The sequence below is a fragment of the Larus michahellis genome, chromosome 1 (assembly GCF_964199755.1).
Source record: "Larus michahellis chromosome 1, bLarMic1.1, whole genome shotgun sequence".
In the NCBI taxonomy this organism is placed as follows: Eukaryota; Metazoa; Chordata; class Aves; order Charadriiformes; family Laridae; genus Larus; species Larus michahellis.
In genome coordinates, this window is record NC_133896.1 from 37,254,297 (window position 1) to 37,280,836 (window position 26,540).

At 46.0% G+C, this 26,540-nt stretch overlaps 1 protein-coding gene across 3 annotated transcripts in view; it reads left to right on the top strand.

Moving 5' to 3' along the window:
* SRGAP1 (SLIT-ROBO Rho GTPase activating protein 1) overlaps positions 1-13,046 on the top strand; it is a 149,443-nt gene extending 136,397 nt beyond the window's left edge. For 2 of the 3 annotated variants that reach the window (XM_074572168.1, XM_074572178.1), the window contains exons 19-22: positions 6,845-7,025; positions 7,608-7,742; positions 7,869-8,214; positions 10,019-13,046. In XM_074572168.1, the coding sequence (XP_074428269.1) occupies positions 6,845-7,025; positions 7,608-7,742; positions 7,869-8,214; positions 10,019-10,396 (1,040 nt within the window). In that variant the 3' untranslated portion in view covers positions 10,397-13,046. The remainder of the gene's footprint in view (positions 1-6,844; positions 7,026-7,607; positions 7,743-7,868; positions 8,215-10,018) is intronic. The other variant, XR_012585183.1, reaches the window with a different exon arrangement.
* Positions 13,047-26,540: the final 13,494 nt, after the last annotated feature.

The following is a 26,540-nucleotide window of genomic DNA, read 5'->3' on the forward strand; positions in this document are numbered from 1 at the left end:
AGGGAAAGAGGTGTCAAAATTGTTAAATAACTACCATTTTCCCAGCAATTAGTAGCCAGTTAGAGGTGAAGGATTAAGAATAACAGCGCCTGTAGAGAAGAGCTGCAGCGTGAGCTCACTGCATGTCTGGCCAGCAGGCAGCCCAGACAGAGAAGCCAGCACACGTGCGCTTAGTACAAGCAGAAACAAAAGCTGCCCCTTGTCCATCTCAGACGATGTGTGGAAGGAGGAAGAGGAGGAGACAGAGAGGGGGAAAGGGGAGGAAAAGAGCTACAGCAGAGAAGGAAGTTTTTTTAAAAAGGATGTCAGAAGGGATACTGGTTAGGAGCTGGGACGACTGCCATAGGGAAGGGGAACAGGAAGGTGTATCTATAGGAAACCTGGCTACACTGGTCCTGTTGCACGCAGAACAACGTAAACAATAGTTCCACTCTGCCTGTACCCGTCTGCTTTGTCACATAGACAAGCTGTCAGTGACAGATTGCCTGTCTCTTCCCCTTTGCTGTGGTGAGGAGGGGCAGGCAGAGTCTGTCTGTTCGGAGAGGAGGGACTGTTGGGTGGGCAGGCATCACAGAAACGGGGAAAAACTGAGAACAGGAGAGAAGTCAGTCTTCTCCCTGGGGCGTATACCCGTGCCTGCACTCGCAGTAGGGAATACTGACAGTTTTACAAGACAACCTGTTCCTCTTGACAAGATCTGTGGAGCTAAACCCACCGTCTTTCTGCAACACGGCTCCGCTAAATGGTGTGAACAAACTCAAAATTGCACTTTATTTTTCCAAGACAGTATAGCTGTATTTTATAAGAGCTCCTTCTTCCAGAGGTATGAAGCGAGAGTGGAAGCTGAAGAAGTCTGTCTGTCTGTCTCTCATTTAGAGCACAAGTGAAGTAGTGAAATGCAGGTGACACACCAGTTCAGTACAGTGGGGCCAACTTTGGGGTCCCATGACCAAACTGAGAGATAAAGGCACAAGAGAGCATGGAAAACAAGTGCAGCTTTTCAGCAGCAATCAAAAGCGGTTACTTCAAAACCACGCTTAGGAAAGATTAAAACATCAGCAGGATCCAGAGGAGCAGGACCATGGTATCGCACAGTGCATTGCTTGTTCCTTGATAATCATGGGCTCTCCCCCATTGCTGTGTTGTTATAATAACAGTTTTACATTCCTGTTGTGGTGCTACCTGTGTTACGACTGTGTCATTGGTGGAGACAAACCCTGAAGAGAATAGCTGTCGACAGGACAGAGTCCTGTTAAAAGATTTAGCTGCTCAAGACATTGCTTTTTGTTCACCAGGCTGGCCAGCAATTTAATTCTAGTTGCCCCATCGCACCTTTTAAATTAATTCAGTGCCAAAAGGAAGCAGACATTCGTGTTTACAGCGAAATAATTGTTAGCACAAAAATATTTGTAATCTAGGGAAGTACTGCTGCAAAGATAAATATTAGGAAGCCTGCGTTGCATAGAAAACAGTGTAAGCCTTTGGTTCTCAGCCTGCAAGCTCTAGTCCATTTTTTTCCCATGGATGTAACTTTCTGTTATAATAGCACATTTTTCTAACGTAGGTTGCAGGCTTTAAATTACATGCATTCACCATCTCTTTGCACATACGTTTATGTTTGTCTTTCGGACAATTCCTTTTATAAAATGTTCTTAGTACCAATGAGAGAGTAGGTGAGAATTTTTCAGTTTGCATATCGAACTTCATGAGAGTCACATTGACCTGCGGTGGACAAAAAAAAAAGTTTCCACTAAAGAGTATTTTGGGGGAGAATCAATCTAATGTGATTGATTCATCGATTATAAGCTGGATGCGTCACTGCCAGCTGTGTGTGGAGAGAGAAAAAGGGAGGCGCAGCATTGCTGCTGTATCGATCAGACACATGGCACTTACGTATTTCCTTCTGTTAGGAGATAGAGGAAGCAGATTCTATAAACGTAATTTATTTTTTTTAATGTTGAAAATCTGATTAGTTTTATGCTAAAATGTTGTATACATATGCAAGACCGAGCAGCTAACCCTATAGGAATTACAGGGTTATTGAGACATAATCCAGAGGCTATGATCAAAAGCGAAAGGATTTAGTTTTCTACTTTGGTTATTGTTGTTATAAGAATTACTTGTATAAAGTTAAACTACAAGTGAATTTCTCTGTGCCTACTAGAATAAACCCATCTGTAGGGTCTGGCTCAGTAGCACTAGGAATGTTTAATTACAATTTAGAAAGCAACAAATTAAAAAATAAATTATGTCTGCAGAAGTAAAATCTGGTAGCTTGGGGGAAAAAAGGCTGGAACTTGTAATTGAGCATATAAATACTTCATAACTGCTTGATTTTAGGCATATAAATTGCCTTTTTTTTCCTAAAGTTTCTGGTGCTCATGTATTTCTGTTGATCACTGGAAAGGGAAAAGAGGAGGAGGTACCTTTTACTGTAGTGTTTTCAGTCTTTTTTAAATGTGCAGAAAGTACCCTATTAAGGAAAACACATACGTTTCTTTGTTCTCCTGAATCTGGAAATGAAATTTAATTTGTGAAGTTCAGAACATTTGTACTCAAGCTGGAGCACAAAAAAAAATCTATCTGTAATTTTGCTGCAGAAGAACCTTTACCTGAAAGTGCCTCTGCACTAAAGATTCAAAGGATATTGTTTATGTTTTGCTGAAGCAGTTTTTAGCATATTTCCTTTACCTTCAGTTTGCTGGAGATTTTTTGTCCTTGTTGGAGGTGTATGGAAAAGGGTGACTATGTTTGTTTTCAAAGGAAGTAAGAGAGAATTTCCTGAGGAAGTTAAACAGATGGGTTTCTCCTGGGAAAACATACATACAATTAATATCATAGATATCTCATAAATATAGGGTAAAAATTGAGGTGGTGGTTCTGCTGGAAACAAAAATTACAGGGACGTGTAAGGCTGTGAGTTATTGTTTTGTGTCCCCAACACAGAGTAATTTTCCTGCTTTTCAGTAGCATGTACTGTGATCAACATTTTGCCAAATTCTCTTCCGTCAACACCTTGCAACATTTCTTTGCTTCAGCTGTTCCCCAGTCCGAGCACTGTTGTCCTGAGGACAGGACTCAGAAGTTGCAAAGCCGCTCTTCTCTGATGGGGTGCAGAAGAGGATGAACACACTGGGAGGTAGCGTCTTCCCAGGGAGTTCAAGGACGTACTGTATTCCCGACAGCCAGGGTACACTGGGACAACTAAGGAAGAGCAGAGCAAGAGCAAACCTACCCCCCACCCGCCAAAAAAAAGTGCAGGGGATGATCTCCCCGTTTTTCCTTGTCTCCTTGTGCCCTGAGGCGCAGAGGGCAGCGCAGTGCCACTTCAGTGCCATCACTTCTGTAGGGAGGTTAGTGCTACATCTGGCACTCCAGTCGCAAAACTAAAATTAGCACTTATGTTTCCTCTGCCCTTTCTGCTCTCCCAAGCTGTTGGATGTGGACGGCTCTACTTGGCAGCAAACCTTGATTTTTAAGCCCACTGCAACATAACGCGTCGTCAAATGGCGGTAGTAATCATCACAAACTTTGGGGGTCATGAGTAAAACAGTGAGGACAGAGCTGGCTGATTAACACAGTCCCTAAAGCTTTTCCCACAGTTCTTCAGTTTGTCCTAATTTTTCACTTCCATACCATTGCCTGAGTCACTAGAGATGATAGCTGCTGAGAGCCTATATGTCCTCAAATACTTCTTGCCGTTGTAGGTGAATGCCCCCAGGTAGGGACAGAGCAGTGCAATTACGTTCCCCTCCGAGCTGTCAATTTTACTGTTAGACATTCAGTACCACACCGAATTTGAGTTACAGATCCCAAATTTAGCTTTCATCACCTTTGCTTTTCTGGAAATGCTTGTCTGTCATTCAGTAACCTTGATGTTAAATGGCTTAGCTTTTCAAAATGCATTTATTTCTAGGAGTAACTGTCATGGTACTTTGGTTTTAACAATTAAGGCTTGACCTGTAACAAGGTGAATTACTATTTAAGTACAGTCTCAGTGCTGTTTGCTATCATAAGGTTCTCTCCATGAAAAAGCAACATCCAAGCAAAGAAAATGCCCCTTTCAAAACAGTAAAACCTGTCTGCACTTATTTCTGGTTCCATTAAGAAACTGTGTGAGATCTATCTACTGGGCACTCCTCCCTGAGGATGTAGGATTTGTTACCCAGACAATCTAACGAACATGTCTCAAAAGCCGCATCCATTATGGGCACATCACGAATTCATGCAGCTCTTTCCAGTGAGGCAACTTCCTTCAGACCTCTGGGACCGTCTGTGAGTCTTGCAGGCGATGGAAGGGTAAAAAAAACAGATTCCCACCACGCGCCGCACTTAGGTTAGCGTAATTCCACTGAGGGAGATAGAACTATTTCTAGTTTAGTCCATTAATTTGTAAATAAAAAGACTTGTATACTCAAATGAGGGATACTATATGGTCTGTTGAAATTAGCAGGGAAACGGGAAATCCCATAGCTAATAAGTGTAGGGGTTTATCAATCAGTCCAATACCCATGACCATTATCAGTTAACTTCAGAGTATGTCAAAGGAAAATACGTACAGGAAATTTGGCATTTTTTTACTTACTGTAAAGCTTTTTTTGTTTGATTGGTTGTGGGGTTTTTTTGCATTTTAAAGTATTACCCATTAGTGAGTATCTGGCTTGCTGAAACCTGGGAGCTTTTGCTTCTGAATTCTTGACCCACTCTTCCATAACCCATAATTTACCTGCAATCTGGGAACAGTGTGCTCATACAGATGTCTGTTCCTTCCCAATCCTACCTAATCCCAGTAATACCTTCTTATAACCAATTCCACAAGCAACATGCATAATACGGGTGAAAAGCAGTGTTCTTTTGTCAGTGTCACCTTGTTGCCGTTCAATTTACTATTGACCTCTTAAAACACCATGAAAGATAAACAGGCATGTTTAGTTTCATTTCGTTTCATTTGGCAATAGTGTCTTTCCATGCCTGTAGTTGTTTTGTCACATCTGTACTTTCTATTAGAGATATACCGTAGATAATCTAGAAATGAAAACAAGCTTGTATATTAGACTATATCGCTAATATATACACCAGCATTAAAGTTTTCCCAGTTTTCCAGAATGTTTCTTTCTATGTCATCTTTACATTTTCTTTGCTCAAAAACACAAAACCAAGAAATTTATCACACACCCCCCCCGTCCACCATGGAATGCCTGCCAGTGAGCCATCCAGTAGCGATGCATTTTCAGGAATTAATGCTGTTATTGTTAGGTTCTTCTTTGCATTTGTAGTATCGAAGTCATTTCTGCCAGCATACATTACTTTTGCATTTGTAACAGTGAATTCCCCAACCCGCTGTGTGCCATCGCTGGAAAGTTTCTGGGTTTGTAAGTCCTAAACACCCTGAAGTTCATCACTGACGGGAGCCCGTAGCGCGACGGCAGAAGCAGCAAACCACAAGACAGCCTTCTGCAGGCTGGGCAAGTTATTAAAAAAAAAACAGCTGCAAACTATAACCTCAGTAAAGGTGCTATCATTATGTTTTCGTGCTGCAGGATGAAGTTAATTGTAAAGAGATGTTCCTGCACAAAATGTTGTCATAAAGGGACAGTGGCTTTCATTACAAGCCTGGTTCTTTGGGGAATTACAACCTCAGCGATTTTAATTTGCACCAGACAGAAAGTTGCTATGCTAGTCATTAGCCCAGATGTTAATTTCCATCTAAATATTGCTCTAATTATGTAAAGAAATTTGTCACTTCGGGGACTCTAGGTTATTGGAATCTACGAAGTGTGTGATTTTTAAAGCCGTATTTTGCAGGTTTTTCTTTATGTTTTGAGACTGTGGTGACAAATTTTAATCTGCGTGAGCTTAGGTGCTTTTGGTTTTGTGCAGAAGAAACTAGAGGTTGTTAAAATCACAGCTGTTTCCCTGATGTCTGGGCACAGCTCTGAAGATAGCTGCAGGCAGACGTTCAGCAGGGGCTCTTCACTGACATCAGCAGGTTACAGGATGGAGTCATTACTAGCGTAAGGCCGAATTTACAAGAATACGGAGGGAAGATTTAGTCAGGACTGCTGTAAACAATGGTGACTTCAGAAAATATCAGCCTCCCCTGCAGGAACCAGAGGAACTTGGGATGTCGGAGCAGGCAGAGCTGCCTTAGGCAACTTCAGGCCACACAGGGACTGCCCCTGCGGAGGAGTCATCCTTAGGTGCTCTGGAGACATCTGCCTCACTCAAAAAGGGTGTTACAGAAGCAGATTAAAGCACTAGGCTTCAGTGTTCTGTAAAACACTAGGTTTTCACTCGGTCTGCACACTTGTCATGTGAAAAACAAATCTCATAGCCCAATTAGGCAAAGCATCCCTACTCATACACAGGGAAATCCTGTTTTCCTTCCTTTGCCACCGCAGATGTTAAAGGCACTCCCATTTGCTTTTCCTTTATCACACTGCTTCCTCAGACCTCTGATTAGTCATCTGGGTTTGTTCATCTTCTTTTCGGAGATCTTCATTGCCTGGCTTCCCTCCCCCTCCCCAGCCAAGGAGGAGCCCGTGCAGCAGGAGGCAGAGGCCCCTCTCCCGGCAGCAGCTATTGTAACGTTTGAGTATGCTGTTATGTTTTCGGCAGTCTGCGGAGCAACCCAGATGTTTCACACTTGGGGCACAGATTGGTTACATTTCTTTGCAAGGGACATATCATAGCTACTGCCTGCGTTCTGCCTTAGCTCAGTTGATCTCTGTCAGCTCTGCTCAGTGAGCACTGAGAAAATGCAATAAATGGGTTTTATGAAACCGATGAGAGCAGATAAGCCGGTGAGGAATCTGATATCTGTTCTTCTTCCCTCCCTACCCAGAGTGCGAGCCCATAGAAGCTATAGCCAAGTTTGACTACGTTGGAAGATCTGCGCGAGAACTCTCTTTCAAGAAAGGAGCTTCCCTTCTGCTCTATCACCGAGCATCTGAAGACTGGTGGGAAGGAAGGCACAACGGAATTGACGGCCTTGTCCCTCACCAGTACATAGTGGTGCAGGATATGTAAGCAATGCCTGGGGTGCCAAGGTTCTTGGTGGGGTGTAAAAACATGCTGAAGCAATTAACAAAGTGATTTCCAAATGGGAGAGGGGTTTGAAGACTCAGTTGGATTACGTATTTGCTTTCTATGCAGGATGCCCCTGTCTTTATTGCCCTGAATTGACAACTTTTAATCAAAAGCTACTACTAGGCTAAGCCACTTTGTTCATGGATATGTTCCCAGTACCTTAAGAGAGGGATGCTGCTGCCTCTGTTTTAATTTGACTATCTCTTTGTAGCAATTGCTGACATTTAACTTCAGAGTAGCAAGGGCTGGAGAAATGCAGCCCTGAACTCTTGTTCTACAGTATTAAGCTTGTGCTTTGCCAAGGATGACAAAGTTCTGCTTTACAGAAAGATTACACTCAAAATGTAAAGAGCTCAGTAAACAGAAGGATTATAAGCAATTTTTGGAGACATGGAGGGGCTGCAGTGCATTATAACATGCCTGCTTTTCTTAAGGGGATTAAAATCTGGGAGTGCCAAGGTGCTCTCTGTCACACATAACCCACTGACTTCTCATCTCACTGTGTGTGTTCTGTTCAGGGATGATACTTTCTCAGATACACTGAGCCAAAAAGCAGACAGTGAGGCCAGCAGCGGACCCATAACTGAGGACAAGTCGTCATCAAAGGATATGAACTCTCCCACTGACCGTCACTCTGACGTGTATTTAGGAAGGTACGCTTGAGCATGACATCTTTTCAGTAGTATGGCTCATAGATTGGTTAACACAGCAATTACTTCTCCACGTGCTTATGGTGGGTCACTACAACTTGCTCTATAACCACTTCTTCATTGATGCAGGCAAAGGAAGAGATCAGAACCTCCACCTCCTCTAAGACGCCCCGGCAGGAGCAGCGATGGTCACTGCCCAGTACACCCACCTCACCCTCTCTCCAACTCCTCCATGGAGCTGGGTTCCCCCAACCTGGCAACACACTGCAGTCCCAGAACCCTCCTTCAGAATCGCAACCTCAATGCTGACAGCCCTGAAAGGAGGCGTAGACCTGGACACGGCAGTCTCACTAACATCAGTAGGCACGATTCTCTGAAGAAGATCGATAGCCCTCCAATTAGAAGATCTACATCATCTGGCCAGTACACAGGTTTCAATGACCATAAACCACTGGACCCAGAGTCAATAGCTCAGGTTTGTGTCTTTTTTATTTTCTTTCACTGCCTGATTTTCAGAGGAGCAAGTCTCAGTGAATAGCATGGCGCAGAGCACGTACGCTGGTGCAGGAGAATATCCTACTTAGCTTTTTAAACAGAATGGGTGTGAAAGACGATACGTTAAAGGATCCTGGATAGAAGAAGCACAAGGGGGAACAGACTTTGCAGGAGCAATAAAAAGAAATTATTTCCTGTTATACCATAATGAAATTGCCTCCGCCAGCTAGAACACTAGGACAGTGTATGATTACAACAGCTATGTAAATCTGTGTCCTCTGATGAAGGCTGGCCTATTCTAACTTGCATGTAATTAGTGTTCCGTTATTTCTCAGTATTATGCTTTGCAGAATAGCGCTCTGACTGGCTAGTGGCAACCGTTGCCATTCAAAGCACAGATGTACATTCCATGTGCATTTTACATAGTTTTCGTATAGTTCATACCGTACATTGATTTGATGCTTGTAGTTGTGCCTAAGAGCGTGATGTACAAGGCGTTTGCACCTGCATAAATCATGGGCCATCTTATCCCTGCGTGAGCACTCACCAGTCTCATTCCCGGCAGGGAAGAGGGGAGAAGGAGGGAACAGGGAGCGCCTCGATCATCAGGTTGGTCTGTTGTACAGAGCTGGTAACAGCCCTTGAGCAAATAGATACCGCTCTCTCCAGAACTCGCGTTTTGTCTAGGAAGTATAACATGATTGCTAGGGGCGCCCCGAGGGTACAATGTGATTGCACAAGTGTTTTACAACAACGCTGGCACTCATGTTTTAAAATTTAATGTACTCTTGATGCTTGCCTTCAAACTCTGCTTCCAACAAGGGATAGAAGGGACTGTCGTGTGTGGGTCAGAAGCCTGAACCGTGTATTAGAGAGTTAGAAAGTGTAAATGTTGTTACTGTTTTATTTTACTGTAAGTTATTTATTTACTCTCCTGGAACCACACACAGTGCTGTTTGGTTTAAGCTATTTTTTTTGAAGCATAGGCTAGTGATCAGTCGGCGGTGAGAGAACCCGGTCTTTGATTAAACTGCATGAAAGTTACTGTGAGCAAGCAGGGAACACCAGATATTTAACCTCCCTTGTATTTCAGTACCACTGAAGAATAGTAAACTAGTGTCCTGGTGCATTCTTGTAGCATTTGTGCCAGAAATCCTGACAAAAAAGATTTCTCAGGTAAGCTCACTGAACGATGTCTTGCAGTTTTTTCTGCTTAAAATTTAACTCAGAGAAACAGGAGGAGACAAGAGCTGATAGACCCGCAAGCATTATTTCCTTACAAAACCTGGTTTATAATCCCTGTGAGGGGATAGAGATCCTGAACGCTCGGGGCAGTAGATGAGGGGAGCAGTCAGCGAAGAGGTAGCAAACGGACTAAAACCTTTACAGCTGTCGGTACCCAGAAATCTGGGACAGAAATCTTCACAGTTAAAAGTGCTGCTAAGCAAATATCCATTGTCCTGAGAATCACTTGATAAAATGGCTTGCAGGATTTAGTTTAATTGATTTTATTTTTTTTTTTCATTTTTTAGCTGAATTTTTACTCTCTCATGTGAACAAGATAAATATTTGTAACGTCCAGCCAAAGCTGCCATCTTGTCAATCGTAGTGTCTTTAAATAAATATGGTGGCAGTTGGCTTCAACGCTATAATATTGGTTAAAGAGAGGATGGTTGGCAAATTAACTCATGCTTTTTTTCACCCCCTCCCCCTGCTCCTCCTCCGGTGCTTTGCGTTCGGTAGCAATTGGAATGACGTGCCGCTCTCTCTGTGCTCTGACCCAGGACATCGAGGAGACGATGAACACGGCGCTGAATGAGCTCCGCGAGCTGGAGCGGCAGAGCTCGGCCAAGCACGCCCCCGATGTCGTGTTGGACACCTTGGAACAAATGAAAAACTCCCCCACCCCTGCCACCTCCACGGAGTCGCTCAGCCCGCTCCACAGCGTCGTTTTAAGGAGCTCGGAGCCTCAGATCCGCCGTAGCACTAGTTCTTCCAGTGACACCATGAGTACTTTCAAGCCCATGGTGGCCCCTAGAATGGGAGTGCAGCTGAAACCTCCTGCTCTTAGGCCAAAACCTATTGTTCTTCCAAAAACAAATCCTAGCATAGGGCCTTCCCCTCCTTCCCAGGGTCCAGCCGACAAATCTTGCACAATGTAGACAGCTCAGCCACCCACGGTGCCCGGCTGGGCTATGCTAGGGAAAGGGATGAATTAACGATAGAAGTCAGGGCTCCATAACATCGTTTGTTCATGTTTGTAACTGGAGAGGAGGCTTTGTTTTTCAGTGTTTTTGAATGTATTGTCTGAAACTAGCTACATTAACATGGGCATTTGTATTTTGTATGGTTTCAATTAAAAGAAAAACTGGACAGTTGTGCATCGTTTTAAAAAACAAACATAGACTTACTTGAAAACTTGATGCTGCACCATTTGTAATAAAAACAACACGGATCACAAACAGCTTGCCACGTCGTACCATACTTCACAGTCTTACTGTAGCTATATAATAACAGATCCTGCACAAGACTAAGGGGCGGGGGGGTGGGGGGTCAGGGGAGGTGGGACCTCTCATTTCTGGGTCACCAAACCAAATCTCAAGCAGGTTAGTAAGAGCTGAAATCTAGCATGTGAGGATTAAGTGTCTGTGTGGAATGTCCAAGTCATCTCAGGCCACGTTTCTTATTTAAGACACGCCAAAAAAGAAAAAAACCACCAAACCCTCACAACTGGCACCGAGTTTTAGCTTTCTTGTTGGCAGTCTCACAAGAGACAAGCGCTGGATGGATCTGGAGATCACATTGCTCTCACCGATAAAAAGCAGCATTCCAGGTCACAGCTAAGGCACATCTCCAGCAACTCCTTTTGCTGTCCTCTGTAACAGTGTACCTTTTCCCACAAAGCTAGACCTTCATTCCCCGATACCGCATTTTTCACAAAAGCTAAATTCATGTAAAGTTCATCGTTGAATGAGCCAGGCTCTGGGGAGTACCTGAACCTGTTGGTCCATTAGGCTGGCTGATAGGCGATTAAAAGGATCAGCTACACGGTAATTCAGCAAAGTATCCCCTGGACTTTATTGCTCCGTGTCCAATTAAAGTCATGATTTGAGCTGTAACAGCCGCAGTCCCGCGCTGGCCTAGCCTCGTTGTGCGGGACTTTCTCAGGAGGGGCTGCCTCCTGCCAGCGGTGCGGGGGTCCCTCGCAGGACAGGCAGCCGAGTTCCTACCACCTAGAGTCAAGCTGACGAAAAGTTTTCTGTAACCACTTCCCCCTCCCCCACTCCTTCCCCCCCCTCCTTTTTTTTTTTAGATGACAGAAATCAGTACCTTTCTTATGTCTGTGTGAGTGACGACTGTCGACTTTGCTTAGCGCTCTGTTGTTAACCTTCCTTAGGCGTCAACGAAATGTACAGCTGTTTTGCACATTGCAGCAGTAAGCCATAATATTGTTTCTGTGAATATGTTTTCCGACATCCAATCCATAAAATAAGTTTCAGTGAAGAAGACGGGGGGAAGAAAAAAATCCATTGTGGTCCACCTACAGTAAGATCTGTCTTTCCACGTGTCATTTAAGAGCTCACGGTTGGAAAGCTTGAGGTTGTACCACTCACTAAACATAAACAATCGAGGTTGGGAGGGGAAGAGTAGCGACAAAATTCGATAGGCATAATTAGTGAGGTGACGGGAGTAATCTCCTGCTGTTATTTAGGAGCAACTTACTCCTGCTCCGGTTTACCCCCTGTAGGCAGGTGATGCCGAGCCCCGGGCGTGAGAAGGACCCTGTGAACCGCTCCTGGTGTTTGCAAACCCATCTCAATCCAGCCGCAGGCTTCACGCGCGTCTCGGTTGGAGGCGAAGTCTTGATGCAGCCCAGCCAACGGCGCGGCGCCGGTCGGTGAGTGACCCTCCGGCCCTCCCCACCACACTGCCCAGTCTGGCGCCGGGCTGGCCCCAGTTGCAGACCAGCGCCGGTCCACAGGGTCCATTCGCTTGGTGGGGACCGGAGATATATTTCGAGTAGTTCCCCCCCCCCAGTTTACTAGAATCAGCAGAACAAACTGGAATTTCAGCGCTCATTTACGTGCAGTTTTAGTCTAGCGGTTTTTAAATTAACCCACCTGGCATAATTGAGATGGATACCTGTATCTTTAAATTGCATAGGGAATTTTGTATGTTTAAATAACTGTACTGGGCTCCATAATGCTTATATTAGAAATTGTTTAGCAAAAGAAAATATTAGAAACAGTGCATTTAGTGAATGCATCCACTTAGTGCATTCACACAGTTAAATGTGTAGTTTGATGGTTATTATAGATACTTAAAAGTATAGTAAGTGGATATGTAACAGGAAAGACTGCTACAACTACAGACGTACTAAGGGTAACTCCTGCACACCTAATCCAATCAGTATTGTCCTTTACTGTCAAGTTTGATAAATTGCAGTACTGGTAGCTTCCTGCTTGTTGACTGTTACCTAATTGTGTCAATGTACATCTGTAGTATGTACATGTGAAAGTGCCTTTAAATTTTAGAGGAGCTTTAGCCTTGCTCTTGTACTGTTGCATTTCCATTGCATCCTTCCCTGTTCGTGTATGGCCGCATTCCCATTGCATTCCTTCCACTCTCGAAGAACAAATAAAAACATGGAATTTTCACGGTTCTGGAAGAGAAATGTACTGTTAATCTGTTGTGACAATGCACTTTTATGTATAGTACTGTACATTTTTGGCATGTACCATTACAAGCTTCAGTATACATTCAGGTTTGTTCCTCATAGTGTATCTTTATAATAAAGAAGATAGTTCTGTCTGTGCGTGTAGTTTTGCTGGGTAAACCGCTGTATCTTATAGAATCATAGAATGGTTGGGGTTGGAAGGGACCTTAAAGACCATCTAGTTCCAACCCCCCTGCCCTGGGCAGGGACACCTCCCACTAGACCAGGCTGCTCAAAGCCCCATCCAGCCTGGCCTTGAACACTTCCAGGGATGGGGCAGCCACAGCTTCTCTGGGCAACCTGTTCCAGTGCCTCACCACCCTCACAGTAAAGAATTTCTTCCTAATATCTAACCTAAATTTGTGCCTGAGATTGCCATGACCCAGGAGCAGGACCTTGCACTTGGACTGGTTGAACTTCATGAAGTTCACATGGGCCCACCTCTCAAGCCTGTCCAGGTCCTTCTGGATGGCATCCCTTCCTTCCAGCATGTCAACCATGCCACACAGCTTGGTGTCATCGGCAACTTTGCTGGGGATGCCCTCAATCCCACTGTCCATGTGGCTGACAGAGATGTTAAACATCTTCTAACAGGGATTGCCAAGCTACCTTTGCCTCCCACATAAAAGGGAAAAAAAAAAAAAAAAAAATCAGCATCCATCAGCCACCCACACCCCACCCTGCGTCAGGTCCCATCACCATCTTGGCCTGAAGAAGTTCTTGTTCCCGGACAGGCTCCTACCTAACTTAAATACCACCATCCCCATAAGCTCACCCAAGTCCCTCTGACCCTGAAAACCCCCTCACAAAGGAGCCACCAATCTCACGTGGTTCTGCCTGAGCACCCATCGAGAGCGGCCATCCTGCCCCCACTTGGCTGCAGGAACCCCCTGCCACCCGCTCGGCCAAAACCCTGTCACCATCTTCCTGCTCCCTGCAGGAAAAATGGGGTCGAAAAAAAGCACTCCAGCTTCCACATTTTAAAAACAGGGTCCCAGAGTGAAAAGTATAAAAGAAATCTACCTGGGGGCATTTCTTGCAGCAGCAGAAGGGATGCCGTGGTGCTGGGTAGGGGTTGCAACAGGTAAAAGTTCTCTCAGTCCAAATAATGGTGGCAACACACACAGTTCCATGGCTGGCTCCAGGATCCAGGGGGTTGTGAGCATCAGGAGGATGGTGTCAAGGACAATTCTGGGCCTGGACTGCAGCTGCCCGCACAGGCCTGCCATGCTGCCCAGCTTACATGCGTCCAGGGGGAGAAGCGCTACTTGGAAACCCATTTCCAATCCTTGCTTAAAAAATACTAAGGGTCAGGAGCCACAGCTGAAGGGGCCGGTTTTAACGTCATCTCTGGTTGTGGCTGAGGACCCCCATCTGCCCGGAGGGGAAGAAGGGGAAGGGTGTCAGGTGCTGCCGGGCAGTACACGGGGACGGGGACGCTGGCCACCCCGGCTCAGAGCAGGGCTCTGGTTCTTCATGCTGGGAAAGCCGCTGAAACGCCACTGTTGGTTCCTGGGCTCATCCATCAGCCCGTGGTGGCAGCCTTTGCATCGCAGTGTCCAGTGACCTACTTTGGGTATTTCTTCTTGTCCCCTCCTGCACAAAAGCCGGTGAAGACATGCAGGAGGGGACAGCAAAGGTCACTCCTCATTCAAGGTCCTGCACAGCCCAGAGGAGGCGTAACCCAGTTTCCACAGTCAGCCCATACGCTGGTGAGGAGAGAGGCTTCTCTGGTGGTTTTTAATCTGTTTTAAAACAAATACGAAAACTCAAGAGGAGGGGTCTCCTCCTGCTGTGTAACGTGACATTTCAGTGTTGCGCTCTGACGACTTTTTAGCCGCTTCCAGGTTTCGTAGTGGAAAAAAGCCTGTCTCTCATGGAGAGAGCCAAAGGTTTTGGCCAGTGACTGGGGAACCGCTGACTTTACTGGCACTCGGAAAAGCAAAGGGGTGATGAGGTGTTTTGCTGAGAAAAGCATTATTAACTGAACAGAAGAGGAGCAGCAGCGGCAGCGGGATGTTTAGCTCTCAGGCCACCGCCGAAAATCGCTGTTTGAAGCCAGGTGCAGCTCCAGGACACGGCACTGCCCGGCCGGCACAGCCGCCTCCTCGGCCAGCATAAGGAAACCACAGAGGCTCAGCCCAGGTTTTAAGTTCTCCTTGGCAGAGCTGTGTGGTTTATTACTTACTCCGAGGTTTATGGGGACTTAACCTGCCCAGAGGGAGCCACGGTCGCCCTGTTCAATCACTGCCACCCCACGGGATGAGCCTTTACATTGGTCTGGCTGGTACTGACGCGTGGGGAACAACTGGAACCGACCCAGGTATTAATTAATGATGGCACAGGATGAAAGTACTATTCTTGTAGGTAGGAATGTTGCTTTTTCCATGAACTTGGCCCTTGGGGTGGGGAGGGGAAACAAGCTCTATAATATATGAAAGGCCAAATAGATTGGGAGAACGAAACTTGTGTGGTGGCACTAAGCCAGGCTTTGGGGAGAAAAAGCAATAGATCTCCTTACCTTCTCTATTCATGTGACAGACACAGCAAGCGCTGGCAGGCTCATGTGCTGGAAGGTGACATGCCAAATTTGACACCAACTGTGGGATTAAATAGCATTGAATAACATAAGCTGGGTCCGGCTGAATTGGACAAGTCATTGGGTTTTTCTCCCACCTTTCTCAATCCATACATGCAAATCAAAACCAGCAGGAACACAGTTTTTACGCCAAACTCTGCAGTTGGCTGAGCCCGTGCCCCGTGGCAGGACAATGACAGTGCATCCCCAGCGGCGCCGCTGCCATCGCCCCGCGGGATCGGGCCACCCTGGTCACCCCAGACACCCAACAGCGGCTTTTTGGTCCGGGGGTTGGAGGTTGTGGGCTTTTCTTCCTGTTTTTTAATTAACAAACTGTATTGATTTTATTTTTTTTCAAGTGGCGTAGTAACAGAATAAGAGTGGGAGGCACACGGCGAAACAAATTCAGCTGTAAACTGTGAAGATAGGACAAGTTGCGCTGTACAAAGGAGGTCAGACGCTCGCGGGGTGGAAATCGATAGCAGTTGCACTCAGTATGGCAGCACCGATAAACCAAACCCAAACCCTGCCTCTTCTGGTTCCCGCGGAGCGTATCGATCCCTCCCTTAATATCTGCCGCCTGCACTTTTGGTAATGTATGCTGACATCTATAAACACCGACCAAACGACATAGAACGGGGGTTTACATTTATTTGAATGAATTACCCTCCGTGAGGGACAAATCCCAGGGACCGGCGCTGCTCCGGAGGGAAAGAAGACGTTCATTGAAACGATGGTTTTTCTGGCAGTGACTTCTGGATTGCCGTGAAATAGCATTAACGTGGAGGTGGTTATCTCCGGTGAATTTAAGTGTGGTTACCAGAACGGTGAATTTAAGCGTGCTAAAGGTGGAAAATACCTAAAATCCTTCACAACCTTGACCACAAACAGCTGAGTACTGTAAAACAACTCAGCGCAACACAGATGTTAATTGTTTTTGTTCCCTGCCTACAGTGTTTTCAGAGACACACGCATCACAAGGCTTGTTTTATGGCTAAATCAAAGTTATTCTGAACAAAATCAGTTCACGTACAAGGTTACAGTTGGGAGTTAAAAAGTGGCTAATCCGGGACTTCCAAATCACGTAGTTAATTCTGAACTCTCCTCCGTTCCCCTTCCAAAATTACAAATTAAAAAAAAAAAAAAAAAGCAGCACACAGGATTTTTCGAAAGCACAGAGCCAGGCACATTGCAAAATTCCTGCTGGGTGCTTTATTTACGGTTAAGAAAATACCGCCATGGGGTCTGTCGTGAGGGGAAGGCCCCAGGCAGGTGAGGCCTGGCAGCGTGGGGGGCGGGTGGGCGGCAGCATGGGGGACACGGTGCACCCCCATTGGGGGGGGGACCCCCGTTGTCACACCCCCACAGGACCACCCCTGCAGGCCCTGCCCAGCCTTCTCCAGCCAGACCCAGCGCAACCCTTGCCTCGATGCTGTCGTCACACCCCAGTCCTTCAAAACGTCCCCAGTATTAAAAAATGAACTTACTTTGTCAAATACTAGAAGTTTAGGAATAGCATCATTTCTTACGTACTGTATACCTAAATGCCATTCGCATCTGTGTACATCCATGAGGTGCGCACATGAAAATGTATATGGTCAGTGAAGCAGCAGCTGATTTATAAGCTTTTCTATAGAAACCTAAGTTCCTTCTGTACCCGCATCGTAATGTTGGGTCTCTGGTTTGACCTCGGTAGAAATACCTTGATTCGCTGTTTATGAGTCACCAGTTTTGGTGTTTGCCTTTTCACTGTTTTTACTTTTTCCTACTTTAGAGGCGTACCAGCAGGCTGAAGTATTTAAATGCAATTTTTGTGTGCACTACAGTTCCATCTCTAATATCGGGTACATTTATTATTACTCTAAAGTAAACTCAATTCTTTCCAGCGATCTATTAGCAATGCTAGGCATAGAATAATTCAGTTATGCTTAATGTGTTTTTCATTCTTGGTTAAATAAAATTGATGAGAAGGCAATTCCTGCAGATAATTTCACTTTTCCCCAGTATTTCACTTTGTTGGTGAAAAAAATAAGGAGTTCTGCTCAGGCCTTACAAATTTCCCAGCGGCTGATGGCTGCCCCAGATGCCAGCTGAGCAAGGAGCCCCGTCTGAGGGTGCCTGTGCTGGGTGGCAGCACTACCCTGTCCCTGCACCGTGACCTCCGGTGCCCACCCCACCAACAGCTCGGGTCATAGCAACATCCGTAGGACGTATTCCTCCTCTGTTAACCTGAATTAGAATATGCATGAGAGTGATCAACGCTACACACCCCCCCTAGTATAGCCTGAACACCACGTGGCACGATCCAAGCAAAGCAGCATTCGAATGCTGCAGGAGCCGATCCCCACCATGCTCATTTGGAGGAGGACTGGAGGCAAATGTGCAGCCTGTGCCACCCCTACAAAGCTACCGAGTGTCAGACATCACCCCCGAGGCTCTTTGCCTTCTTTGCTAAAGCCAACAGGAGCATCTCCAGCACCTGCAGTGGCTCAGGTTCCCCCCAGCATCCAGCGCACTCACTTCAGGGCTCAGTTTTGGGGCCTCAGGGCTCAGTTTTGGGGCCAGTTTTGTTTAATATCTTTATCAATGATGTGGATGAGGGGATTGAGTGCACCCTCAGTAAGTTTGCAGATGACACCAAACTAGGTGGGAGTGTTGATCTGCTTGAGGGTAGGAAGGCTCTACAGAGGGACCTGGACAGGCCGGATCGATGGGCCAAGGCCAACTGTATGAGGTTTAATAAAGCCAAGTGCCGGCTACTGCATTTTGGTCACAACAGCCCCAAGCAACGCTACAGGCTTGGGGAAGAGTGGCTGGAAAGCTGCCCAGCAGAAAAGGACCTGGGGGTGCTGGTGGACGGCCAGCTTAACATGGGCCAGCAGTGTGCCCAGGTGGCCAAGAAGGCCAACAGCATTCTGGCTTGTATCAGGAACAGCGTGGCCAGCAGGAGCAGGGAAGTGATGGTGCCTCTGTACTCGGCACTGGTGAGGCCTCACCTCGAGTGCTGTGTTCAGTTCTGGGCCCCTCTGTACAAGAGGGACATGGAAGCACTGGAGCGTGTCCAGAGGAGAGCGACCAGGCTGGTGAGAGGTCTGGAGACCAGGTCATATGAGGAGAGGCTGAGGGAGCTGGGCACGTTTAGCTTGGAGAAGAGGAGGCTGAGGGGAGACCTCATTGCCCTCTACAACTACCTGAAAGGAGGTTGGAGAGAGGTGGGTGTTGGCCTCTTCTCCCAGGTGAATAATGACAGGACCAGAGGAAATGGTCTGAAGTTGGGGCAGGGGAGGTTTAGATTAGATATTAGGAAGAATTACTTTACTGAAAGAGTGGTCAGGCACTGGAACAGCCTGCCCAGGGAGGTGGTTGAGTCACCATCCCTGGAGGTGTTTAAGAAATGTGTAGATGTGGCACTTCAGGGCATGCTCTAGTGGCAGAGATTGGAGGTTGTTTCTTTGTGTGTGTATGGTTGGACTCGATGATCTCAAAGGTCCTTTCCAACCATGAAGATTCTATGATTCTTCAAAGTGCTGGGAACAGTCATGTCTCAGCCCATTAAAGGAAGGATCCTTTTGTACGGGGATTCCCATATCAAATAAAAACACATCAGGGAAGAAAAACATATTTGTATATGGCAGAAATCCTCCCAGAATGAGGTGCTGCGATTTTGTGAAAGGAAATATAAATCATTTTGCCGCTATGCTTACATGCAGGAATGTTTTTCAGCGTTGCTTGCAGTACTGGGAGCAAGAGTCAGGGATAATCTGATTTGTTTATAACTTCTGCCAAGATAGCGCTGAAGTGAGATCCGTGACTCTTCTCTCCCCTGACATTTGTAATTTGGTCCTGATCTCTCCGAAATATTATTTGTTAGGTCTGCCGGCTGCGCAGCTGCAAGCCCTGGCAAGGAGACGCCGGGCAGCCCCTTCCCAGCCACCGCCGCAGCAGGGACGGGCATCCCGCTCTGCCAGAGCCAGAGGTGAGCCGGGGGAAGGACCAAGGATGGGATGCTCTTAAACCAGTCAGAAGAGGGTTTGTAAGTGAGGACAGAGATCCCGATTGCTGCATTTTAGAGCAGTAAAAATACAGGGCAGGCAAGAAGGGAAGATGACCCGTCATCGATCAGCCGGCCAGGGCTCTTCGCCCATCGCTCCTGCAGCGTTCAGTAACACGGGTACCCATCTACAGCCGCCTGCCCTGCTGTCGTTTTTAGCAGCTCTGCTTCTCCCCAGACAAAATGTTAGAGAGAGAGAGGGACCGATACAAGCTGTACCTCGCAGGACAACACCCACGTACCTGCGCAAACGAAAACACAGCACTTACACCAGTACAAGTATCAATGCAAAATTTTTTAAAAAAACAAAACGTATCCGCACGCAAGCTGCACCAGAACCAAGAGACATTTCTTTCAGCTGGCAAAGCCAAAGACTCTGAAAACCACCCGTTTGTATATGCTGGTTTACTGCACCAACGTTTAGGACTTTTCCTCTTTAATGGTCACGTATTTTCTCAGAGAAAAACAAAGGAAAGGGAGGGGCTGCGGGAAGGCGGGGGGAGAAGCCGCTTTCTAACATGGTAGCCCAAAACGGTAATCTTGCAGCCAAAATCATCCGCTTTCCATGCGACACAGGTGTTTGGGACAGCAATACGGGAAAGCCCCTGCGTGTTGAACGGCGCCTGGGCAGGTCCCGGCTGGATGCCTGTCCTTGTCCCCCCTCCTGCCTGCCCCCACCCTGCCCTCGCCCCCCTCCTCGTCCCGCACCCCCCACCATCTGGGAAGGTAAAACAGAGGGAAAAACACCCAAACGCCGTGAGTCTGGGCAATGCCCGGTTCAGCTTCCCACAGCGGCAAATGTTCCCACCCGGCAGCTCTCGCGCCAGCCCCAGACCCCGCTCCCTGTTCCTGCTGCGGCCTCTGGTGCCGCAGGAGCCTGACAATAAAAAATAAAGTTTCCCAACCACATTTCTGGATCACTCAGTGTTTCCTTAGAGGGATGTTATTCTGCTTTCTGTGAAAGGTGAAACAAAACTTTTGACAAAAGCAGCCAGGGTTTTCTGCGGCTATACACTCATTCACAAAGAGTTTTCCATTTTTCTTAGGAAAAAAAAAATCAACAAAGAGGCAGCAAAGCAGCTCCAAGTTGCTCCTGTGTACGCGATGTGCCAGGAGCCGTTTTGCATCAGGATCTCCTCCCTGCCAGGATGGGGGGAAAGAAGCAGCACAGGCTGGGGAATGTTGCAGGACACTTCAAGCCCAGTTTTCTCTGATGTTTCAACACTTCAAAGATCAGGGAGGGGGGGGGAAAAAGAAAAAACTCACTGTAATTCAGGTGAAAAGTGATGCTTCAATTCCTGTCAAGTTTCCTATCCACCACAGGGGTTTTTTTGTGCCCGTTACCTTGTTTGAAGGCAGGAATCATAGAATGGCCTAGGTTGGAAGGGACCTTCCAGATCATCGAGTCCAACCATCAACCCAACTCTGACAAAAGCCATCACTAAACTATGTCTCTAAGCACTACGTCTACCCGTCTTTTAAATACCTCCAGGGATGGTGACGCAACCACTTCCCTGGGCAGCCTGTACCAATGCTTAATAACCCTTTCAGTGTAAAAATTTTTCCTAATATCCAATCTAAACCTCTCCTGGTGCAACTTGAGGCCATTTCCTCTTGTCCTATTGCTTGTTACTTGGGAGAAGAGACCGACCCCCACCTCGCTACGCCCTCCTTTCAGGAGCAACAGCCCACGCTGCAGCGGGGCCACCAAGGCCATGCAAGAAGTCTTGACCAAGCAGGAGGTGACACACAGGGCACAGGGAGGCAGTGAAAGGCACCACCAGACTATTTCCCTGTGCACAGATCCAATACAAACCCGTCTCCGGGGTGATTATTTGTAAAACTGCCCTGTTTAACCCAAAAGCAGAGAGTTCCCTTCAGAACTGCAGTTCCCTTGGTGTATCATTACATGCACTACTCGGAGTATGAAAGTAATTTATATTAAGGTCTAGTTTGTACCTCAGGGTATCCAAATATTAAAAATTCATGGTTCAGTTCATAACAGTTGCTCCCAATTTGTGTGGGTTTTCTGGAGGTTTTCCCTTTTAAGGAGAGCCAAGCGCACATTTCATGGGGGGAGCGCCGGCGTTCAGTCAGTTGTGCGAGAGCCCACCCCAACAAGTGAACCCCTACGGAAACACAGGGCTTAGTCTATTGGCTTCTCCTCCAAAATACACCACCTGGATTTTTATGAAGGTAAAAACCCTCCAAAAGGCCTAAACCAAACTGCCCCGACTGGCTTCTCTTTAAATTTGACTAATTATTTCACAAGTGACACCCTCTCGTCCAGGCCTGAATACCAACCCGATGGGTCCCCACAGTCCTTTAGGGGACGCAAGACTTACAACTGCATCTCTCATTCTATATGTTAGACGTTAACTCTACCTTGCATCTTTATGAAAGTATCGTATACCCACGTTATAAATCACAGAAGGCCGGACTGTAAAGATATCATGCAGCAAATAACTTAAGCAATCAAAAGGTCAACCACAAACTGAGAAGACATTATTTCTTGCACAGCCAAACACCTCGCTAATACAAGACATAAACCAAAATGAAGCGGCGCAGAGAAAGAAAACAAAGCAGACTTGTAATAGGATTTTCCCTTTCACAGTAAATTCTACAAGCTTAAATATATTTTCCGTAAGAGAAATGGACAAAAGAATCTCTGTAACTTGTTCCTAAGTGAAATTTTTTACCCTTTTTTTTTTTTTTTAATTTAAATGCTTTGCTGCAATGCTTTCATCCTTATAGGATAAATGCATTTCATTGTAACATCTTATACAAAACAATTCTGATCTAGCATAAGCAAAATACTTTTTTCTGCTCTTTCTAGAATGAAATATTGTGAAGAAGTGTGTCTCCAGGAAATATCCTGGGTTTCACGAAGCAGCATTTCCTGACGGGACAATGACTTACAGGAAAATTACTGGTCAGGTCAGGCAAAGAGCTTTGGGATGCCTTGGCCCCCTCGTGCACAGAAACCCCCCGGGGGCACATGGGGAAACCCCAGATTCCAAGCTGGGGTGCGGGTGGGCAAATACTGCCATGGAAACAGTAATATTTAAGAACGCGAAGGAAAAGCTGTCAGACAAAGGACCTCCATTTGAGAGAAACATGAAAACTTCAGCGGCCGCATGTTTTGTCGAGGGAGTTCAGCTCAGCGATCCGAGGGGACGGAAACACAGAAGCTCTGTCTTCCGCCAGCAGCGCACAGCGACAAGGCTCAGCAGGACCCCCAGGAGAAGTATTTCACCCGGTGAAATATAAGTCATATAAATTAAGATTTTTGTAACACTTTTATTAGCGGTAAGTCTCACCCCAAACTCAAGAGCCTCAGCTCTTACACACCTAAAGCTCCTTCCTACTTGTTTCCTTCAGGTCGCAAACACCGCGGGGAGCGATGGAAATTCAAGGTATTTTAAACTCCAGCTGTTAATCATTCATGGTTTGTAAATGTCCTGCAGCCACTGGCTTTTCACAAACGTTACTTTTTTAATACTACTTTCTTTTAAATGAATCTGTTAACATCAGGTGTCCCCTGGTAAGCTCTTAGAGTGTTTTATAGAGAAATAATCCCCATATATATTTTTTTTTTTAGCAGACACTTGATTAAACTCCTACAACATCATTTTTCATTTCTCCCATTTGTTGTGCAACCAATTACTTTCGGATCCCTGCAAGGATAAGATCGATAACTCTCGGTTTCTCTTTCGAGCCTCCATGACACACGCACACGACGCAGACACAAACGGGTTTCGGACCCCTACCCCACACCTGGGGGACAGGAGGTTTCACACAGAATCACAGAATGGCAGGGGTTGGCAGGGACCTCTGGAGATCATCTAGTCCAACCCCCCTGCCAGAGCAGGGTCACCTAAAGCAGGTTGCACAGGAACGCGTCCAGGCGGGTTTTGAATGTCTCCAGAGAAGGAGACTCCACCACCTCTCTGGGCAGCCTGTGCCAGTGCTCTGCCACCCTCAAAGTAAAGAAGTTCCTCCTCATGTTTAGGTGGAACTTCCTGTGTTCAAGATTGTGCCCATTTCCTACTCCCAACGCATCGGGAAAGTTCCCTAACATTTTTCCTCAGCCAACAACAGACCCATCAAGAAAGCATAACCCCCCCCGAGTGTTTTATGGATATACATTTATTTACGTATTTGGGAAGGACAAAAGGGACAACGTCACAAGCTGAAATCCTCTTTGATGCAGTCCACCACCAAAACCAGCTCACCAGCACCCGGTTACCTTCACATGGACGGACGACTTCTCCTCCCTCCTGGACTTTCTCTTCATTTTAACAAGCAGCGTTCTGCAGAACGTTCACGGCAGAGCATCGAGAGCACGTCATCTGTGCCTTGGCTTTGTTCACAGAAGGAAACAGTTTGGGTCACGAGGCCATTTTCTTTTGGTAATTCCTTGTAGCATGCTGCAACCTCTCATTAACGCTCCTTGCCACGTAAAGAAGCAGTGATGCACATATCATAGGAGTTTTACTGCTGCTTAAAATTGCCTCCACTCATCTACTAATGGTAATAGCTTGTTGAACATCTTGGAAAAATCTCTAGGACAAACACTCACTCAGAGCTTCCTATTAAAAAATATTTGCAGCAATTTCATAAACCCTCCTTCTAGCAAGGGAACAAGTTTCTGAACCAATGCTGTCCCTGTAAATAAACACTTTCCCAAAAGACAAGGGGGTTTGACTATCTAGTGGAGTTAGTTTAACATCATTAAAAAGTTCTCTCAGTGCTCATAAACCCCAAATTTACTCATTAGCAGGCTCGCGCGTCCTCTAATCCTGTGAGCAGCCTCCGCTGTAAGAAGTTACTAGTGTGACTTCAAACAGTACCCTTCATCTCGGCGAGCTTTAAAGTTTTTGGAGCAGCTGAACGCAGTTAAATCCACCTCTCTCCGGATACAGTGACAGATATTGCGTCTTTCATTTGGGAGGGAGAGGGGAAGGAGCACTCAACGAGTCTGGGCATAAATCTTCTGATCTATACCAGTGTAACGCCAGAGTTAGTCACGATTTCAAAAGCCAGTTTTCTTTTATCATCAGAAAGACTGATAAGGTATAAAATAAAAAAAAATAATAATAAAAAAAACCCACCCAAAACAACACTGTGGTATGAGATTTCTTGAGGTCACTTGCCAAAAATCATGCACAGTAATATACCTGCAGAACAATCGTGCAGTTTACAAACCTTCATTTGCTGGCGTCACCCAAGCCGGGACCCAGCTGGATTCACATCACAGTTTATGCCTGAATAAATAGCCAAATAAAGATCCTATGAAGTCTTTCATACTTCATTTATTTGTAATTGCCCCATGACCGCAGACTTGCATTAACCCAAACAGAAGGAGGCTGAGGGGATCCTAGCGGAGAGCGGGGGCTATCTGGGGAGGTTTTGAATGGCTTCCAGGGCTGATGCAACAGCTGAAGAAGAAGATGGGCACTGTGCTGGCCTCCCACCTTGCGATTATTTTTTTGTGTCGATGTGACAGCCCAAGGAGACTCTGGATTTAAGTCCAGCACTTGAAAGATTCAAGCAAGTCAAAGCACAGAATATTTCGTATGAAAAGCAACAAACGGTAGGAAGATGAGGTGATACAGCAGAGGTGTCACACCTGCAAGATCTTTAATGAGATGGAGCAACATTTTCCCAACATTTTACATAGTTTCTTGTAAAACTAATGGCTCTGAGAAGCTTGTGTTAAGAACGCAACTAAGAAAGGCTGCCCCAGGTTTGACTACATGTCAAGGTAGCTCCATACCTCATCTCGAACTGGGACCCCTGGGTATATCCAGGAAAGTTTGGAAAAACAGGACCAGCACATGGTGGTACCTCATTGCTTCCCAGCAACTTGGAGCTGAGAGCTTACCTCACCCAGAGGATGCATTTTTTTTTTTTTTGTTTGCTTAAATTAGTACATGGGAACCACACAGCACAGTGAATTTCTGAAAACTTAGTTTCTCAGGTCAACGAGTCTAACATCATTTATGGGAGTAATTATAAAGCTGTGAACAAGGAAAAAAAAAATAAAAGAAACTCTCCTTTGTAGATGTCAATAGCGATGCTGTAAGAGCTGGACTTCGCTTAGAGAAACTAGAACAAGCGCTCCAGCCCGCGTGGTGGACAGGAGCTCCTCGCATTAGTCGTATGCTGAAGCACACAGCAATCAGAGCCTTTTAAAGCAAAAAGGACTTAAAACATATCACTGTGATTACTTTCCTAAATCCAAAGCTACGCAGCCTCAAGTGTAACCCAGATTCCAACCCAGCGCTGTACAGGTCCAAATCCCGAGATGTTTCTGAGCCAATACTGTTCCTGTGCTCCCTGGCAATAAACACGGTTCTGCCGGCACACCCAAGACTTACCTGCAAAAAAGCACAGGACAGAATAAAATCTTGAAGACACTTAGGAAACACCAGTGCTATTAAGTCGTACACCCCAAATTCAGACATTCCGTTTCCCAGACTCCCTGGTGCCTGCAGAAGACAGTTTACGAAAGCAGCGTGTACGCCCCGTTGTGAAACACCACTAATGCTATTTTTCAGGCTTCATTTTGAGGCGTATGTTTTAGCGCAGAAACTTTCATGTAATGAAGGGTTTAGGGATTATTTTTTTTTATTTTTTTAAAGTAGCTTATGAGCAGAATGCTTTGTTTTTTAAAAACAGCCATTATCTCAAATCAAGCTGAATATGAGATTTTTATCTTTACAAAACCAAATGGTGGAATACGCTCTGCATGCTAGGAGTTTACTTTCTTGCACAACTGAAAAAACATAGCTGATGGGTATGCTCTCTGCTTCTACAGGGGTAAAACAGGAGTTACACCAGCTCTCCTAAGGAAAGGACCATCGAAGGCAATGTAATTTACATACTGCCTACTTGCCCCGTTGATGATCTATAATGAAAAAAAGCCCCTCAGCAGGAGGAACTGATGCACAGCCC